The 17,863-nt window shown below is 45.7% G+C and overlaps 1 protein-coding gene across 5 annotated transcripts in view; it reads right to left on the minus strand.

The window, feature by feature from the left end:
- Positions 1–7,728: 7,728 nt before the first annotated feature.
- Positions 7,729–17,863, minus strand: part of LOC119450250 (sodium- and chloride-dependent glycine transporter 1) — a 123,413-nt gene continuing 113,278 nt past the window's right edge. For all 5 annotated transcript variants that reach the window (XM_049665733.1, XM_049665732.1, XM_049665734.1 and 2 more), the window contains 6 exons: positions 16,876–16,988; positions 16,557–16,688; positions 15,086–15,185; positions 14,612–14,718; positions 13,738–13,905; positions 7,729–13,103 (listed from right to left, as the gene is read on the minus strand). In XM_049665733.1, coding sequence (XP_049521690.1) covers positions 12,858–13,103; positions 13,738–13,905; positions 14,612–14,718; positions 15,086–15,185; positions 16,557–16,688; positions 16,876–16,988 — 866 coding nt within the window. In that variant the 3' untranslated portion in view covers positions 7,729–12,857. The remainder of the gene's footprint in view (positions 13,104–13,737; positions 13,906–14,611; positions 14,719–15,085; positions 15,186–16,556; positions 16,689–16,875; positions 16,989–17,863) is intronic.

The raw sequence follows: 17,863 nt of genomic DNA on the forward strand, positions 1-17,863 counted from the left end.
CCGGGGACAACGCGGAGACTCAGGCAGAGGCATGCCATGAGAGCAGGGAGGGACGCCTAGGGGCCGTTGAACAGCAGACGAGAGCCGGCGGCAACACGGCGGTTCCACAACTCTACAGCGAGGTAGTGCGGCAGGCTTCGGGTGGGAAGGGACGAACGGCAGGGAGCACATCGTCACGTGTCAGTGGCGCAGGGCGGGAGGAGAACCAGCTAGCGCGAACTGGAGGACGTCAATCGCAGGCGGGAGGCAAACGTGTAGAGCGAAGGGTCCTAGTGGTAGGGGACTCCAACGTAGCTAGGGTTAAGGAGGGCGTCCTTACAACAGTGAAGGCAGACGGGCGGGTGAGGGTGGAGGCCCAGTCAGGGAAGTGCATGGTTGACGCAATGGCAAAAGCTCAGAAGGTGGTATCGGACAACCTCGAGCATGAACATCTGGTCGTTATCCATGCTGGTCTCAACGATGTGCTGAAGGGAAGGAGCCAGAACCTAAACGGACAGTTAGAGGTTGGGTTACGTAAACTCAGAGAAACCTCTGCGAAAGTGCATGTGACCATATGCACAATCCCACATGTCCGGGGCCAGGCTAGCGCGATGGAATGGAGGGTGCGTGAGGCTAACCGGGTCATTAGGGGTCTGAGCAGACCACTTGGGTACGGTATAATGGAGGTAAACCGGGAAGTGTATGAGTCTGGCTCCCAGCCTTTTGCACAGGATGGCATTCACTACAGTGGTGCCACGGGCGGGAGCGTAGGTAGTAGGATAGGGCGCCAAGCTACGGCTTTTTTGGGGGGACCCAGAGCCCTAAGACCACCAGTGTAGACGAAGACGGACCCAGAGAGGCTCCAAGATTCAGATTCAAGAAACGTAGAATCGGTAGAAGAAATAGACGTAAGCACCAGGGGCAAGGTCATTCTGACATAGGTTACATTAACATGCAAGGTGGCAGGAATAGGCTGAAGTGGGAGGAGATAGACGAGCAACTAAGGCAAGAAAAGCTGATGGTATACGGGTTTGTGGAGACACATCTTAGGGACATGGAGCAACCTCCCTGTAATCCTGACTATGCATGGGAATATTGCAATAGAACAGAGGGCAGCAGAAAAGGGGGTGGAATTGGTGCATTCATTCATAAAAGTATGAACTGGCAAAGGGTCAAACAGGAATGCAAGGAGCATTTATGGCTAAAAGGGAAAGTTGCAGGAGAGCAGACACTCCTTGGCTTTGTATACCTGTGGACAGGAGCAAATGCCAAAGAGGAAAACAAAAAAATGCTGGAATGCATATCAAGTGACATTAATGAGCTAGGAGAAGGGTGCGAGATTATAATACTAGGAGATATGAACGCACACATAGAAGACATGGACGGGTACACAGACTCAACAGGCAACATGATGCTGGATATGTGTGAAATGCATGACTTAGTTGTATGCAACAGTACTGAGAAGTGTGAAGGGCACATAACATGGGAGGTAGGGAGCCTGCAGTCGACAATAGATTATGCACTAATGTCACATAGGATGCACGATAGGCTAAATGTAATGAGCATAGATGAATATGGCTCCAGAAGTCTAGGTAGTGATCACAAACGTATTAAGGTGAGTTTTAGAAGGGAAATGAAAGTAGGTAGGAGGCAAGATGAACAACCAGGTGGGATATTTTACTCGGAAAAGCAGCTTGAAATTGCAACCCAGCAAATTGAGGAAGTAATTTCAGAGGATACAAAAACAGAATGGACATATGCAAATTTAACAGGACTATTTGAGCTAGAGCTTACTAAGGTACGAGTCAGGACAAAAGGGAACAGAAGACGTAAACCCAAGAGCTGGTGGGATGAGGAGGTTAAGAAGGCCATAGAGAAACGCCAGGAAGCATCCAGGGAACACAGATATTCAAAGCAGAGGGGTGAACCAGAAGCTGATGTAGGCAGAAAATGGAACAACTTCTTAAACTGTAGAAGGGAAGCATCCAATTTGATCAATGAGAAGATCAGAAGAAAGGGGAGCTAATGGTTGTCAGAAGTAAACAAAAAGGATAGAAAAGCAGCGAAGAAATTTTGGAAACATCTCAACTCCTTGAGTAATAAGACTAGCCTAGAGCAGAGGTTTATAGTTACAGCTCAAGGTGTTCGACTAGAGGGAGATGAGGCAATGGAACATATAAGAACAATGATGACAGAAAAATTTAAAGAACGAAACATAGCATGTGCTCAATCAGGTGAGGATGGACTAGTCAGTGCAGTGGCTCCACTGGCACAAAGCGAGTGGGAAAGGGCAGAGAAGAGGGTTCCTAGTAGCACGTCGACAGGTCCTGATGGCATCCCAATTATGTTGATAAAGACATTGGGCCCAAAATCTAAGAAAGCATTAAGAGAGGCAGTGAGCAAAATGATAATGGACGGTAAAGCCCCTGACGGGTGGAGACTGAGCAGGATGAGCATGATATATAAGGGAAAGGGGGACAAAGCCGACATAAACAACTACCGTCCCATAACAGTGACGTCAGTGGTTTACAGGGTGGTGATGCAGATTATAAAGGACAGACTGCAGGCATAGGTGGAGAGCGAGGAGGTGCTGGGGGAACTACAAAATGGGTTCCGAAAACAAAGAAGGTTAGAAGATAATCTGTTCTCATTGACACAGTGTATTGAAATAGCAGAAAAGGAACACAGGCCCCTATGGCTTGCCTTTCTGGATATCAAGGGAGCCTATGACAGTGTAATCCAAAAGGATTTGTGGGACATACTGGGCACTCTAGAGGTGGAAGATGGAGTAAGAAATCTTTTAAAAGATATCTATAAAAGTAACAGGGTGCTTATAAAATGGGAAAACAAGGTATCTGGGCCTATAGAGATACAGCAGGGGCTTAGGCAGGGGTGCCCTCTGTCACCTCTGTTGTTCATGCTGTATTTACAAGGATTAGAGAAAAAATTAGAGAGGAGCGGACTTGGCTTCAACCTTTCCTATTTCAAGCAGGGAGAATGGATTAAACAGTCATTACCAGGACTGATGTATGCAGATGACATTGTACTTATGGCTGACAGCAAGGAAGACTTGCAGAGATTAATGGACATCTGTGGTAAAGAGGGAGATAGCTTAGGTTTGAAGTTTAGTAAAGAAAAATCGGCAGTCATGACTTTTAATGATAATCAGGGCAGCGAGCATAGAATACAGGAGGTTACGCTGGAGGTGGTGGATAAGTACAAATATCTTGGAGTGTGGATAAACAATGGGGCTGAGTACCTAACGGAACATGAAAAATATGTGACGGCTAAAGGTAGCAGAAATGCAGCTGTGATGAAAAATAGGGCACTGTGGAATTACAATAGGTACGAAGTGGTGAGAGGGATTTGGAAAGGGGTGATGGTCCCTAGTTTGACTTTCGGCAATGCGGTCCTGTGCATGAGATCAGAGGTTCGAGCAAGGTTGGAAGTTAAGCAGCGAGGGGTAGGTAGACTGGCTCTGGGAGCACACGGAAATACACCAAATCAGGGGGTACAGGGTGACATGGGATGGACGTCATTCGAGGGCAGGGAAGCCAGCAGCAAGATAGAATTTGAGGAGCGATTGAGAGAGATGGCAGAAAAGCGGTGGGCAAGGAGAGTTTTCAGTTATTTGTACATGAGGAATGTTGATACAAAATGGAGGAAGCTGACCAGAAAACTGTCAATCAAATATTTGGACTGCAGGAGGGGTGCAGACCAGGAAACAGCGGTTAAGAAAAAGGTTAAGGAAACAGAGAGGGGTCTGTGGAAAGCAGGGATGCAGACGAAATCAGCACTGGGCACATACCGAACTTTCAAGCAAGAAATTGCCAAAGAAAATATCTACGATAATTCTAGGGGAAGCTCTTTGTTGTTTGAAGCCAGGACGGGAGTATTGCGGACTAAGATGTACCGAGTCAAGTACCAAGGTATAGACACGTTGTGCTGTGCGTGTGGAGAAGAAGAGGAAACGGCTGAACACCTCATACTTTTCTGTAAGGGGCTTAACCCTACAGTGCAAGGCAACGGGGCTGATTTTTTCAAAGCATTGGGGTTTAGGGACAGTGAAGGCAAAATAGACTTTAAGCGGGTAGAAATAACCAAGCAGAGGTTATCTGATTGGTGGATAAAATTAAGGCAGGGGTGAAATTTCACCCACCACAAAGTACAAATTATGTTAATGGTCATGGCTAGGTGGCGTATGCCACCGCCCGATTTAAAGGGTTCAGCCTCATCCATCCATCCATCCATCCATCCATCGTTAAAGTCCCTTGATGTAGCAAGGGGCTTTAACCTGCCGTAAGGGACTTTACGGCAGGTTAGGGTGCCTCGATTTGGCGCCAGCGCCAAATCGAGGCACCCTACGGCAGGTTAGGGAGCTTACATGCAAGCGCTGTTTTAGGGTGGTGACAACACCAAAATTTTGACCACTATTTACCGCCAAATTTCTTGAGTAGCCGTTATGATTCCCAATCTCGCTAGAAGTCGCGGCGCATTCCTGGTTTTTGTTGCCACGCTCCGATGTACCCATGTTGGCACGCAATCTATTAAATTCCTTTAATTTAGTTTTGCATCAATGCGCACACGGAACCTTCATACATCTTTGATATACTAGTTGCCTTTTCCTTTTATTTTAACACATCAAACTTTTTTTTTATAGCATATATAAAGCAACAAGTTATGAGGCACGGTGGCGCGTTCGTGGTAGTATTATCTCACACCAAGAATGTGAACTACATTAAACATTTTCGTTGCCTTCTACTTGCACACACTATAAATTTTCGGTGTTTTTCGAAGTGTGCTCTAATAAAAACTGTGCTTACAAGCCTGTTTAACTAAAATGTAGAAGTGTCATGTACGTACTGCTCTCAGGCACGTTATGTATAGTCTCTGGCTTCTGAGGCCAAAGGTTATAAAAGGAAGTTAATTAGTTTCACGTCAAGAAGGGTTGCGGGAGACGTGGTCTGTCTGCTGGTCTTTCGCCATTTTGATTCCCACATCCGATATTTGGTGGAACATTTTACCCGCCAATTTAGCTGGCGACGGCAAGTACCCTAACAACGGTTGTCACCCCCCTAAAATAGCGCTTGCATGTAGGCTCCCTACGGCAGGTCAAATTGGGACTTCGCCTGCCTAATGCGTTTCGGACTAGCGCTCGCAGGGCAATAGCAAACAATTAATAAAATAATAAAAAAAGGTGCTAGGGCCTTCACATTTTTATATAATACCACTTATATTGCCCCTGGAAAAACGTCTTTCCAGCAATGCATTTCTGTTTAAAAGTGAAGCCGACTTTAAGGGGATCGGTGTTAGCTTGGTCATTGTCAGCTGGCTTTCCCACGTTCTGTGTTGCAGTGAAGCGCTTCCACTGAAAGAAAAATGGAATGCGAACGGGGCCCGATAACGCTATCGCGTTCCACTCTTAAAGGCGAAGCTTAAGCGTCCTCCAATTTTATTATTATTGCGATAGCAATTATATGGACACTTCAACCGGATTTCTGCCGTCGCCATCGCCATGAGGTTCCGTGTAAAGTCCAAGGGCAATAAAATCGTCGCCGCGCGCCGTATGCGTGAGTGAAAGCGCGCGGGGGACGCGCGCTATCACGGAGAGCGAACGCATGGCGGAAAGCAAACGCGACCGTCGCGCGAAAGGTCGTGGGGGTATGGCAAGGAGGGAGGCGGGGCGACGCTGTGCTGCGGCACGAAATGCGTATCTTGCAACTCGGCGCAAGGGGAACTGGCCACTCAATCTCCCACGCGAAAGCAAGAAAGCGGGAAGGCAGCGCGGGAGGGAGGGGGAGGGGCAGCTTCTACTCTGCCAACAACCGCGCTTGTACTTTGCCCGGCTGTGGCGGTCGCCCGCACCATCTCTTATCTTACCTTTGTATGCACTGTGCATTCGCCGCTCAGTTTCCGTTGAAGCGATAGGCTGCACGAACCTTCACCCGCTTGCTGCCAGCATTTTGCTGTTATTATAATAATAGTAATAATTATTATTTAATGTTGCCACCTGCAGCATGCCTCAAAAGCTGCCTATGCTTGCGCGAATGCACGCGCAGCTCCCTCAGCTATGCATACGCACTAATGCATGTGAACATGTTTTGTGGGGAGAAGCTTAACTCTCGAGATTCATTTCCTTTTAGGTGCGACTACCTGTGTAGTGTAAATACGCTCTTATCGTGGCGACTTTTTCTCATGAAAAGGTTACGACAGCCACTGCGTTACTTTAAACAACCGTAAGAGCAAAGCAGATTTTGACGTTCTGGTACGGTCAGAGCATTAAAGCGCAGCTTTCTTTGTAAAGTTTTGGTTCTGCGGTCGGTGGGTGTAGGAACCGCTATGAGTGGTTGAACTTGACTACCGCGGAGGTTGGTTTTCTGTGTTACTGGCGTTACAGCGGAGGTTACCATTGCAGAGACAGCGCGGATCGCGATTGACTAGCATATGCGTGAATGTTGCAGGCGGCTGCGGTTGAAGCGGTGATGGTAAGCGATACAGCTATGCTAGCTCTATAATAATTAATCTTTACTTCTTCCAACTATATCATGTCAGAATGGTTGGGCGATGGATAACAATTATCCGTAAGTTCCCGGGCTCCACCACAGTGGTACCTTCCGACGTATTCTATAGTGTTCTGCTCGCTTTGAATGACTTTTGCCACCTGTTTGACAGACATCGGATTACTTTCTATCTTTGTCAAGTACGCCTTCATACATGTTTCAACCTCGAGGATTGCCAACGATGTACGTTAAATGCATTCTTTCCTCGTGGTATGTCTTCGTACACGCCGCAGGTTGTACTACTATTCTGCACTGATGTTCACAAAGGCACGTTAGAGCGGTCGCCGACAATTCGCGAGAGCGAACATACTACGGCCGGTCAATGAAAAACAGCCCATTCGAACGACGCTGAAACGACACCATGCTGGACGCTGAAAACACTACCACTCTTCAGCATGCGGTGTCGCGCGGCATTCGATGATTTTTCATTGTGCAACCGTTTGATGCCCTCTCGATGCAATCGCTTTCGAAACAGAAGCGGGCTTCCTTGCATAAGGACTTTTATTGTGGAAAAGCAAACTTTTATTTAAAAAATAGTTTCTTTTAAACTTGATTCGTGCATGTCCATGTACGTAGCGAGTTATGCGCGTGTAAAAAGATGTACGTGTGTACATAACATACATTTTATAGCAATAGAAATTCTACGCACACTCTAGGCGCAATCGCACAGTCAACAGTTTGTTCATTTGAATGAGTAAGACTTTGAGGTAATCAATTAAAATGCCCAGGAACTTAGAATTGTATTATCACACAGCTCAAATTTGCTGAAGTTGTCCCCAAGTAGGTTGTTTTCATGTATCAATCAAACTCTTATTGATAACTTCATTTCTCAGAGAGATTCAGCTTTGTTTAAACTCCGATGCCCAGTCAGTTACAGTCAGTCAGCGCTGAGCGGACGACAGCCGAGAGAGGGCACTAGGCATCTCATGCGCGTCACATGCACCATATCTGGCCATGCCGCCGCGTCGATATGGCAGAAATACGTTCAGTGAAATCGCCGTGTAACATGGCTGCTCAAATGTCCCTCTAGAATTTATTCTTCCCTCCAAAAGAGGGGACGTACTGAGTGCTGGTGTTAACATCCACTGGAATGTTAAACTCGTCGTCGATGAGTAGTAACTGTTCAGTCGCAGCACACGCTCACGTGCGAGCACCTCAAATGCAAGGAATAAAAAGAACAGACACCGAGTTCTCACCAGATGTTTATTATGTAATCATTCATGCAACAAGTTCAATGTCATGAGGATGAAATGAAGACATACAAACAAAAAAATATTATAGCACGTTTTCAGGACCTGGAACAATGTGATGAGTCATTCTATGTTACGTATGTACAGGAAGAGACATTTCGAAAACCCTTCGTTGAGCAGACAGTTCGGCGTGGACACCGGTGTTGCATACTACGAGAACCAATTTATGATTGTGAAGCAATACAAACAGATAGATGCAAAAAGCAAAATTTATGTAGTTTCGCGTGTGTCTGCACAGTTGAGAATGCCGCGAGCTCTAGTTATTGCAAAACAAGTATTGCGAAGAAGGACCACTTGGAAACAAATCCAGCTCTAAAACTCTCAAATCCAGAATATTGCCGTTGCGACTTCTCGTTCGTATTACTGTAGAAGCCAAAGCTTGTACAATTGTTGAACTATCCTGCGCGATCTCAGGTAGCATGCTTCGTCACACTGGCTTACTTTCTGGTGTCGTCACGACCCGTAGAATAACATAAGTTCCAACCCGAAGGCATAGACATTTAAAACAGGGGGATTTGTGAGTGACACAACATTGTGATCTTCGCTGCCCTAAATTGCAAAAGCCGGAGCACGGCTAGAGTGAGCAGCCTTCAGCTGAGTTTCTTGTCTTGTACCATAAGTTCATTCTGTCACCGCTACAACGGCATGTCGTGAGAATTTAAACATGTATACAGTAGGAACCTTTTCAAGGATTCACTGCGATGACAACGAGGATCGTAAACAATCGCAGCAGGCTTCCTCGCGAGGGTCGAATAATAGCAACGAGTACCGCTATGAAGCTGCAACTTAGTCAACGGCGACAGAGAAGAACCTTGTTAGATATTAATAACCACCGGCGGTAGCGCTGTTTTACATGACCGCTATGGCGGGGTGATACCAACGTGTTCAGTCTATTGACAAAATCTAGCGCAGAAAAACATAGACAGTCGAAGCGAGAAGACAAACGAGTGCTATTACAGTCTCGACATTCTCGCTTCTTCTGTCTATCTATGGTTTACTGCTCCACAATTTGTCAATGTGTTGAACCAACAAGCCCAAACAGACACTATTCCGGTGTTCAGCTCTTTACCACCAAACAGTCAAGCTATCAACACAACAATGGTGGAAGTTAGCTTAAAAATACAATGCTTTCGAAGGATGTTGGCAGGTTGACTGCAGGCAATTACGAGCCGAGGCACAAGTATACATCGCAGTGCTCACTAAACGCCAGCTTTTGCTTGTTCGTCAGGTTGCGCATTTCGGCTGATGAAATGGAACTGAGAAAATAGTTATAACCTCGACACCGATACGTATAAAAGCTGGGCGCCCACTTGGGGCTCGCGAACCGAAAGTAACGACCCCGACACCGAGTGCACGACGGACCTTGCTGTGCAGCAGCAATGCGCTTGCTGCGCAGGGCAATAAAATGACTAGCAACCACGCTTAACAAACACGCGACAACAAACTCGTGACAGACTGTCATCGCGTTCCAGTTGGCACAAGTCTGCAAGAGTCGGTAGGCCTCCCTGATTCTTGTGTGTCGTGTGTTCCTTGTCTGTAGTCGCAAGAGACGTTCGCGACACTGCCTCTCCGCCCTTCATACCCCCTCCCCCGAGAAAAGAAAGGAGGAGAAAGGGTGGCTCAGTCATATGTCTCTAAAACCGGTGTAAATAGACAGATGTATGTACAACTTCACAGTGCGGCGGCTTCTTCTAAGCTTCATGCAATTGCATTCGTGGTGCCCTTTATATGTAATTAACACTCACTCTTGTATACGTGAACTGGAAGAACGAACGTGCTGAACATCATTTTATGTGGTCAACAGACAAATGATAGCTGGCACTTTTATCAAGATAAAGCAAGAACCAATCAAAAGGGTTTCGATCTGTGACATACTCGATACCCTCCAGTGTTCATCAAGGAGCAAGTCTGAACTAGTCAATATGACTGAACAAGCGTGAACAACCTTTCAAATAACAGACGAATTTAAATTCGGAAAATACAGCATTGCACACTCAATTACAAAGCCAAAAATGGCCACTAAGTGTTCAACGAGCACCAGGCCAAATTGCTGAAATTCGACAGAACCAGCACCGTCCTGCTTGTCTTTGCCAAGTATGTTTTTTTTCTTTTTCTGGTTGATTAACTGGTTGTTAATTGCTATTGTAAAGGTCACAACAGTTTCTCTCTGAACTACAATCTGTAATCGATGCGAATCTTCACAGCCTGCCTGTCGCCACGGCCCGATACCGAACAGCACAATCGTTCATCTCAACAGCGTCCCGGCAACAAAAAAGAGAATGCATGTAGCAACAACAGCAACAGGCTCAAAATAATGGCGAGATGAATGACAAAAAAGTGAACGTCACGACGTGGCACTTGTAAGTACAAACCAGCAGTTTCATGATAAATCTACAAGTATGACTATATACAAGTTGATCACCGCTCTCTGGGTACTGCTCAAGTCATGTATACCGCTTCAGAGGAAGACATAAACACAGGCGCTTTTTTTCTTTTCTTCGCGCATACTCTCATAAATTACTTTTCCTCTCTCTCTCTATAATAATGTGAGCAAGCAACATCACAGCTAAAAATTGTCGCCCCTCATCCAAGTGTGTACTCTCGAAATGCTAAAATACCGTGGTCGAAGAGCACACAAGGTGGCACGCGTTATGCTTCCCCCCTTTCTCTGTCACTAACTTTGGAAAGGACAAAATAGATTTGCACTCTCTTCAAACCCGATGAGAAGGGCATCGCTCATTCATGACCTACAAGTATACAAACTGTCGAAAACTGCATGCCACGTCTTGAATATGTTTTGTGAACAGCGTACCAGTACGAAATGAGCTAACGGGTCTTAATATTCTCAACAAACAGCTTGTGCAATCACCAGGTTGATGACACAAATGTGCATTCTGACAGAAATTCTGTCAGAAATGCACTAGGAAAGTGAAAAATCTATTGTCTACCTATTCGTATACAAATGTTTGTCATTGAACAAGCGAGTGTCTGAGAAAGCACAAGGTAGAGATAGCTTTCTTTTTCTCTTTTTGTACAATGATTACACTAAAATACTAAGCAGCGTTCTCGCGTGCTCGTTAATTTTTAAGTGAGAAAGTTAGTTTCACCAATTGAATACCATTTTAAAAAGCAAACAGCACTGAGGCACGACGGGCCTTTTGCCAGCCTTGTTTCTCTCTTCTTATTTTTGAATATGCCATCGTGTCATGAAAATCAGCATTCTTTAGCCAATTACAATAATCCGCATGTAAAGGTGTTGCAAATTCCACGTGTAAAAATGCTAGTGGTGTTTCTGACATGCCAGATTGTTTTCTCTCTCTCTTATGATGTGCGCTAGCCACCAAAAAGTTGACTGTACTTGCAAACAAACCGTACAGGAAAAGTGATATGTGTGACTCTATGGATACACAGGGCTCCTCTATGTCTGTGAAAATGACTTTTTTTTTCATTGCACCAAACCTGCAAACGATACAATAAGCGCAATGTACAATAGCTGAATTTTCTGTGATCGATGAAATCCTGTATCTGTTACAACGGATTCTTTTACTAAACAATTGATATAATACATGGACACACATAGATGCCCAGAGCACCATCTTCACAGGAGTGTACTTCGTTTCAGCCCGACACTGAGACTTCTATGTTACCTCCTGAAAACGACAATTTTTTTATCGAAAAAGCACTTCGCAAGTTCGAATTTTCATGGAAGAGTTGAATAAAAGGTTATAAACTATTTCATCTTCCTTTGCTGTCATAATGTTTCTCTACTAAGGGTGCATCATAGTCCTCACCTGCTATCACATATTTGCTACCGTAAGTTTCTTTTTACGTGTTTCCATTGAAAATAGCCAACAGCATCAGATATCAGGCTGAAACAAAGTAGGCGTCTCAGATCAAGTAAGGACCGGCAGTATATAAACTTCTGAACTATACTCAGCTTAGACGCATGTCGTGTGGCCATGCCAGATGTTTTTTTTCTTTTTCATAATAAATACTTGTGACGTCAAGTTGCTATAGCGTCGTGTTGTTGACGCACCCGCACGTTTCTATGACGTCGGCAACTTGCGAGAAGGAAAAATTCACAAAGCGAAAACGTACTCGCTTTCGAAATCTTCCCTAAGCTACACATTACCTTGCTGCAAGGTTCACAATACTAGCTAACAAGCTGGCAAAATCAGTACTTAAATCCTTAGGGACTCAGGTTTGGCTTGTCTGATACACAGGCGGCTCTTAGCCAGCTTCTCAACTATAATAGGCTCATTGCCATGCTGTTGCAAAGCGCATATGTTTAGAAAACAAAGTTGAAGTTCATGTTTCCTTTTGATCTTTTTTTTTTTTTGCACTTATCTAGGCCAGGACACTAAATGAGCGTCCTTTGCCAGGTCGCGATTAGCCGAGGCCAAGTGCATTCGAGCCATTACGTCACAATGTGATGACGGAGTGACGCTATAGTACGTTTCTTATCCAGGAGATGTAAACCAGTCGCCTGATAAACGCCAATTACGTTGCACGTTCCTCCAGCAAGTTCGATTCACAAGGCAAGGTAAAGGAGGGCTCTTGAAGTGGTGACAGCGTCATGCTTTCGTCAGCCACCGCATCGACATCGACCTCCCACTGAGGAGAGGTTATTATCCTTTGCTCGTGCACTACAAACGATTACTTCGGTTCGGGAGGGATAGATCCTGTGGCAACAGCCCATGCCGCACGAGATTGTATCTCGATGGTGGTGCGCGAGATCTCTCGGGAGATGGAAAAGAAGGCCGCCGGAGTCGATGCCCCGATAACCTTCCTCTTATCAACAGGCGTTTGGCAGGCGACTTTGGTTTACCTCCGCCTAGCCTAGCAAAGATCTCGCAGCCAAAGAACTGAGATGCTGGCTAGAGTACAGCTACAGGGTGTGAACAACCTCCGACTGTCTGGGTAGCCGAGGTGCCGGCCCTGAATCTCTCCGTGGAAGACGGTGCTGCTGTGGCACTTGCGGAGGAAGACGTCGTGCCGGCGACGTCGGGGCCGCGTCGCGGTCGGAAGCAGCCCCGTAGCTGGCGCTCTCTGCATGCAGACGGCGCCCTCAGCGGCCCGACTCGTAGGAGCTCTTTCGGATGTTGAGACTGATGCCGCCGGCTTCCGACTCGGAGTCACCGTTGTCGGGCTTGTAGTACACCGGGAACATGTCGTCGTCGTCGCCGTCCTGGTTGTAGCTGGGCAGCGCCAGAGGCACCTGCGAGTCCGTGTGCTTGGGGCTGTGCGTCTCCATGCGGTGTATCTGCAGCTTGGGTCCCCATTCAGCCGTCGGCTGGGAAAGCATCTTGATGCGCTGCGCAGAGAGGAAGGAAACACGTGTGTGAACTGCTGTACGTTGCACAAAATAGCAAGACAAAATAGAGAAAGAGTATATGTCTGGAGATGTTGGTTGTACTGGTTGAGCTTTCTTTCAAAACTTTATTTGCATTCTTTTGGTTAAAGAAGGTTGATTGCTAGCAGAGAAATTGAAGGCGAGATCCTCTTCTATTTTGCACTGTATAACCTTAGCGTTGGTATGTTAGAGTGACGCAACGATCTTCAACGTATTTCCCCGTACTTCGGAGGCACTTACGAAGTTCTCGGAACTTTGGGATGTTGAGTTTTTAGTTCCTTTCAAACGCAATGTGAAATTTCCTTATCAATAAGCAATTAACTAAACCAGAGCAGACACTGTGGAAATTAATGACGTCACAGAGAGCTGGTGCGGGCACTTTAAGGTGGCGTCGCCACGAGTCTTTCCTGGCTCACCATGCCTTATCTCGCGGTAAGAGTGACCTTTTTGATATTTTAGAAGCGTAATTTACAAATACAAGTTAACTTTTTATTACTCTTTATGGTGGCTGCAGTAAAACATCAAGCTTTAAAAAAAATGCTGCAGTGTGTGACAGGGCGCTTTCAAAAAGGGGCTGGCATGCACTGGTACTCACCTCTTTTAACGTTCCCCTGGCATTGTAGATCTTAATCAGAGCCACGATCGGTATGGCGCTGACCGAGGTAAACGAGAACAGGAATCCCACAGCGGTGGCCCAAGAGGGGAACTCGTAGTCACCGTACTTGGTCGCAGGCATGTCGATCCAGGAGAACACCAAGATGCCCTGCGAACAGCGGCGGGACACGTGGTTAACACGGTATCTTGAATATGCTCCTATGTTACCTAACACGCGGGCAGGGAATGATGCAGTCTGTATTTCAGTTGTGGTGAAAATTCTGACGGGGACGGGGACTTCATGGAGCAGCTGATTCGAGTCTGTGAGCAACGCGACTATGAGCGCCTTCAGCATCCATAGGAAGACGTAGACGTATTGCGATGTCTGAACCTCTTTGCTTGCCTTTGTGTCAAATTCCCTGCTGCATGTAATGCAATAATAATTGGCTCACATGTTTGCAGGAGCTTAGTCTACAGATCGGCAACTTTTTCTTAGTTTCAAAAAGTGTTCCAGGGTCCCTTCAAAATTCATCGTCGTTTGCCTGAGAATATGTACGATGCTTTAGCCAGGTTATCGGCTGATAGACGCCATTCTAGCCCATATACTAGATTCTATAGACACTTGCTATGCGTTTCACCAGAAAAAACAAAACCAAAAGCTCGTTTTGCTCACAAAGGTGTGAGCTGCCGGAGAGACCAGCGGTTATTGAAGTGAAGGATTAGTTAAAGGTGACACGCTGAACGGCACGAAGCCAGCACCTCCTCCCTTTTCAGCAAAATGAAAGAAAAGTACACTTTTTGATAGAGGTCACTTCCATCGGCTATTATCGGTATATATTTGCGTATTTGCGCCGATATCAAACAAATCGTCTTACCGAAATAAGCGTCGGCACCAGGTACTTCCACACCAACCTCCAGTAGCGCACGGGGAATGGATAATGACCCAACATGACCTTGATGTCCTCCATAAACCGATCGATGCCTGCAAAAGTGCAGCGGGCATTAGTTAGCGACAAGTTGGAACACAGAAAGCATCATTATGTCTTGAGGTACACGAAATAAGCTTTTGATGCATAAAACATTGACTACGAGGTTTAGAAATTACATATCACATATAATTCTAGGGATCTGCTTATACTTGTTCCACAAACAAGGGCTTAAATGTGAGGTTAAGATACATGCGAATTGCAGCATTCCCGCTGCGCAGAGCAGCATTAGAATAAATCCCTATAAATGTAACTGTCACAGTTCGCTATAGGACGGAAGTGCCTGCGCACTCCATTCTTCACCAATGATCACTCTAGGATGTCACACTTGGGCCAACAGAACATAATTTTGCAGTCACTTACCGTAGACCCAGGCTATCACGATGATTTCTGTCAAGCCGATCATCAAGGCAGAGAAGCTAGCGCAGTAGTTGTCCATCAGCTGCAGCACGTACATGCCACCCTGGAATATGAAAATTACAAAGGGGCATTGTTCAAGATTGAGGCATGCTCTTCACGTAAAGAACAAAGAAAATTGATTTTACTCAATATTCAATATCCAATCGACCATGGTGGTCGTTCTAGATAACACTCCTGCTACTATGAGAGAGAAAGGGAAAGAGAGGGAGAGAGATTGGTTGACAGAGAAAATGGAAGCCTGTTGACCGAAACGTAACTGTCCAGCGCGCTGCTGACACCTGAGCATCGGTCAGCAGTGCCAGGAAAGAGGAGAAGCGACAGAAAAATGACAGAGACTGGATAGGAAGAGAGTCGCTACTATTGTCCAAATACCACCGCAATCATTGAGAACATCTCAGTCAGACAGAACAGCTCTCGGTTAAAGGACATGCCGAACAGGGCGTACATTTTGACATCATGTGCAATGGACCAACATCCATCCAGACTAGAGGTTTTTGCCGCAATGCGTCTTACTCCGATAACGTCTTAAAGACCACACGCCTTCTAAAGGTACGCTCGATTTGAGATTTCATCAATGGTTTGTTGTCTTTACATGTGCACGAATATAACCCACCGAGGCGCTCACAACCATTTAGATGTTTGTGCGCTCAAGCAACAAACTTGGCGAGTTATTTGAAGACTTGCTGAAGTGTTCCTAACCCTCATACCCTGTTTCTAAATGCCTTAAATGAAGAGGCGTATTTTGCCCCCATGTTATAGCTGATGCCACACATAGCAAATATTTCGTGCAAAAGAACATGCGCGTCGTTCATCAAACTTGACGTCGGCCATTGCAGGGGTTGAACAATATTCACAGTGTCGGGTTCATCCAAGTATATGCTTGTGAAGTTTCTCAGAGCCAGGGAGATTTGTCGCCTTGCACATGCGCAGCACCGGGAAATCCAAGCTATAATGAACAATCTGAACGTTCCTTCAACTGCGTAATCATCGCGTGCGCAGAGTAACCCTGAACGGCAAGCAAGCTTACTGATGTGAAATTGTGACAAATATATATAGGTGCTTCGTGTACTCGACGTACCCTTCTAACTTTTTTATAGAACGAAAGTAGAGTGTACACTCTAACGAAACCAAGATTACTTGGTCTTTCCTTAGTTAAATACTTTTTGATGAAGCCGAAGCCTGTCGTTTTGTGCTCTTTGCGGGACCCATTCTTTAAGTCGTCGATTTATCCGCCTATTCTCATACAGAGAATTTAAAGACTTCGTTCCCGACCCTTTACCGACGTTATTATCCCAGAAGAAATGGTGAGGCGGTGCTAAATGAAACGGATAATCATGAAAAAAAAAAAAAAAAACTGGGAACTCGTGCTATTTCATGCAGCTTTGCCTTGGGAAGTCCTCCAGCGTGTACTCACGTTTGTGCAGATGATGAGTCCTGCGAAGAACAGCGTTGTACAAACACCGAGCAACACGAGAGGTTTTCTGTGCTGAAGTTTCTCTGGAAAGGTATCGACGATGGTGGTAACGACTGTCTCGATAATCGTGAACTGCAGAATAAAAGAAAAAGACCGAGGACAGAAGATAATTTTGAGTGAACATCATTTAAAGTGAACCACAATGACGAGGAAATCCAAATGCATCCCATTTCCTCTCGGGCGCATTCTTACGAACAGAAGGCATCGTAAATTCAGCCCCAAGTAATTTAATCGAACAAAAATGCAGACATCCAATTACCTGAGTTCCCATTCCCAGGGTCATGAGCATGAAGAAAAATAGGAACGCCCACAGAGGTGGCAGAGGTAAATGAGTCACCGCTTCGGGGTAAGCCACAAATGCTAGTCCGGGACCTGTTTAAAACGATACAAACAGGATGAGTTCGCTGTGTGTGGAGTATTCACTGAGCCCCAGCAACATCAAACATGAAACAATGAGCAAAATTAGAAAACAAAAAGTAATGCGGGGGAACTGTAATACACCTGTCATGTTGAAGAGTTCACACTGCATAGTGAACCGTGAATCAGTGCATTTGCGAAACCATGACACATCACTTTCCGCACTTACCTTGCATTTCGTTCTTCTGCCACAAACAACAAGAGCTTCATTCTGCGCTTCCAAAGCGCGTAATCAGTCAGTACACATCGCCATAAAGAACAAAGTTTAATGCTTTCAGCCAGCGCATGTATGAACACACACAGAGAAACATAATGCCCAGAGTGTCAACACATTCGTCGCACTTGAATCAGCACTCAAATCATTCCAAACACGCCGGTCTGGAACAACAAGAGTTTTAATCTCGTTCAATAATCATACAGGCATGGAGAAAATCAGAAAAAAAAAGATGGAAGTTGGATCGTGGGGTTGGCCAGCCCCCCCACAAGTCACAATCGCTCGTCACTCGACGTCTTCCAGCATCCGTCGTCTTCCATTCTTGTCTTGTGCTGCCTCGTGTCGCAAACGTATGTGCCTTATGCTTAGCCGGCGACTTACCTCCATGCTCACGAGTTCTTCCTGACTGTGTATAGCAGCATTTGATTTTCTAGAGCAGCACCGGCTGTCCACAAACGCGTGAGTAGAATTTTTCTTGATTATGTACTTTACCGGTTGAAATCTGACGGCGTTATAACGCATGTCATTGCCAATTGAACAAGACACACTTTAGTTCTCAGTGGCCATTTCTTTTTCGTTTTCATTTCTTTTTTTTTTTTTTTTTTCACAGGAGCTT

Source organism: Dermacentor silvarum, chromosome 4, assembly GCF_013339745.2.
Source record: "Dermacentor silvarum isolate Dsil-2018 chromosome 4, BIME_Dsil_1.4, whole genome shotgun sequence".
NCBI lineage: Eukaryota > Metazoa > Arthropoda > Arachnida > Ixodida > Ixodidae > Dermacentor > Dermacentor silvarum.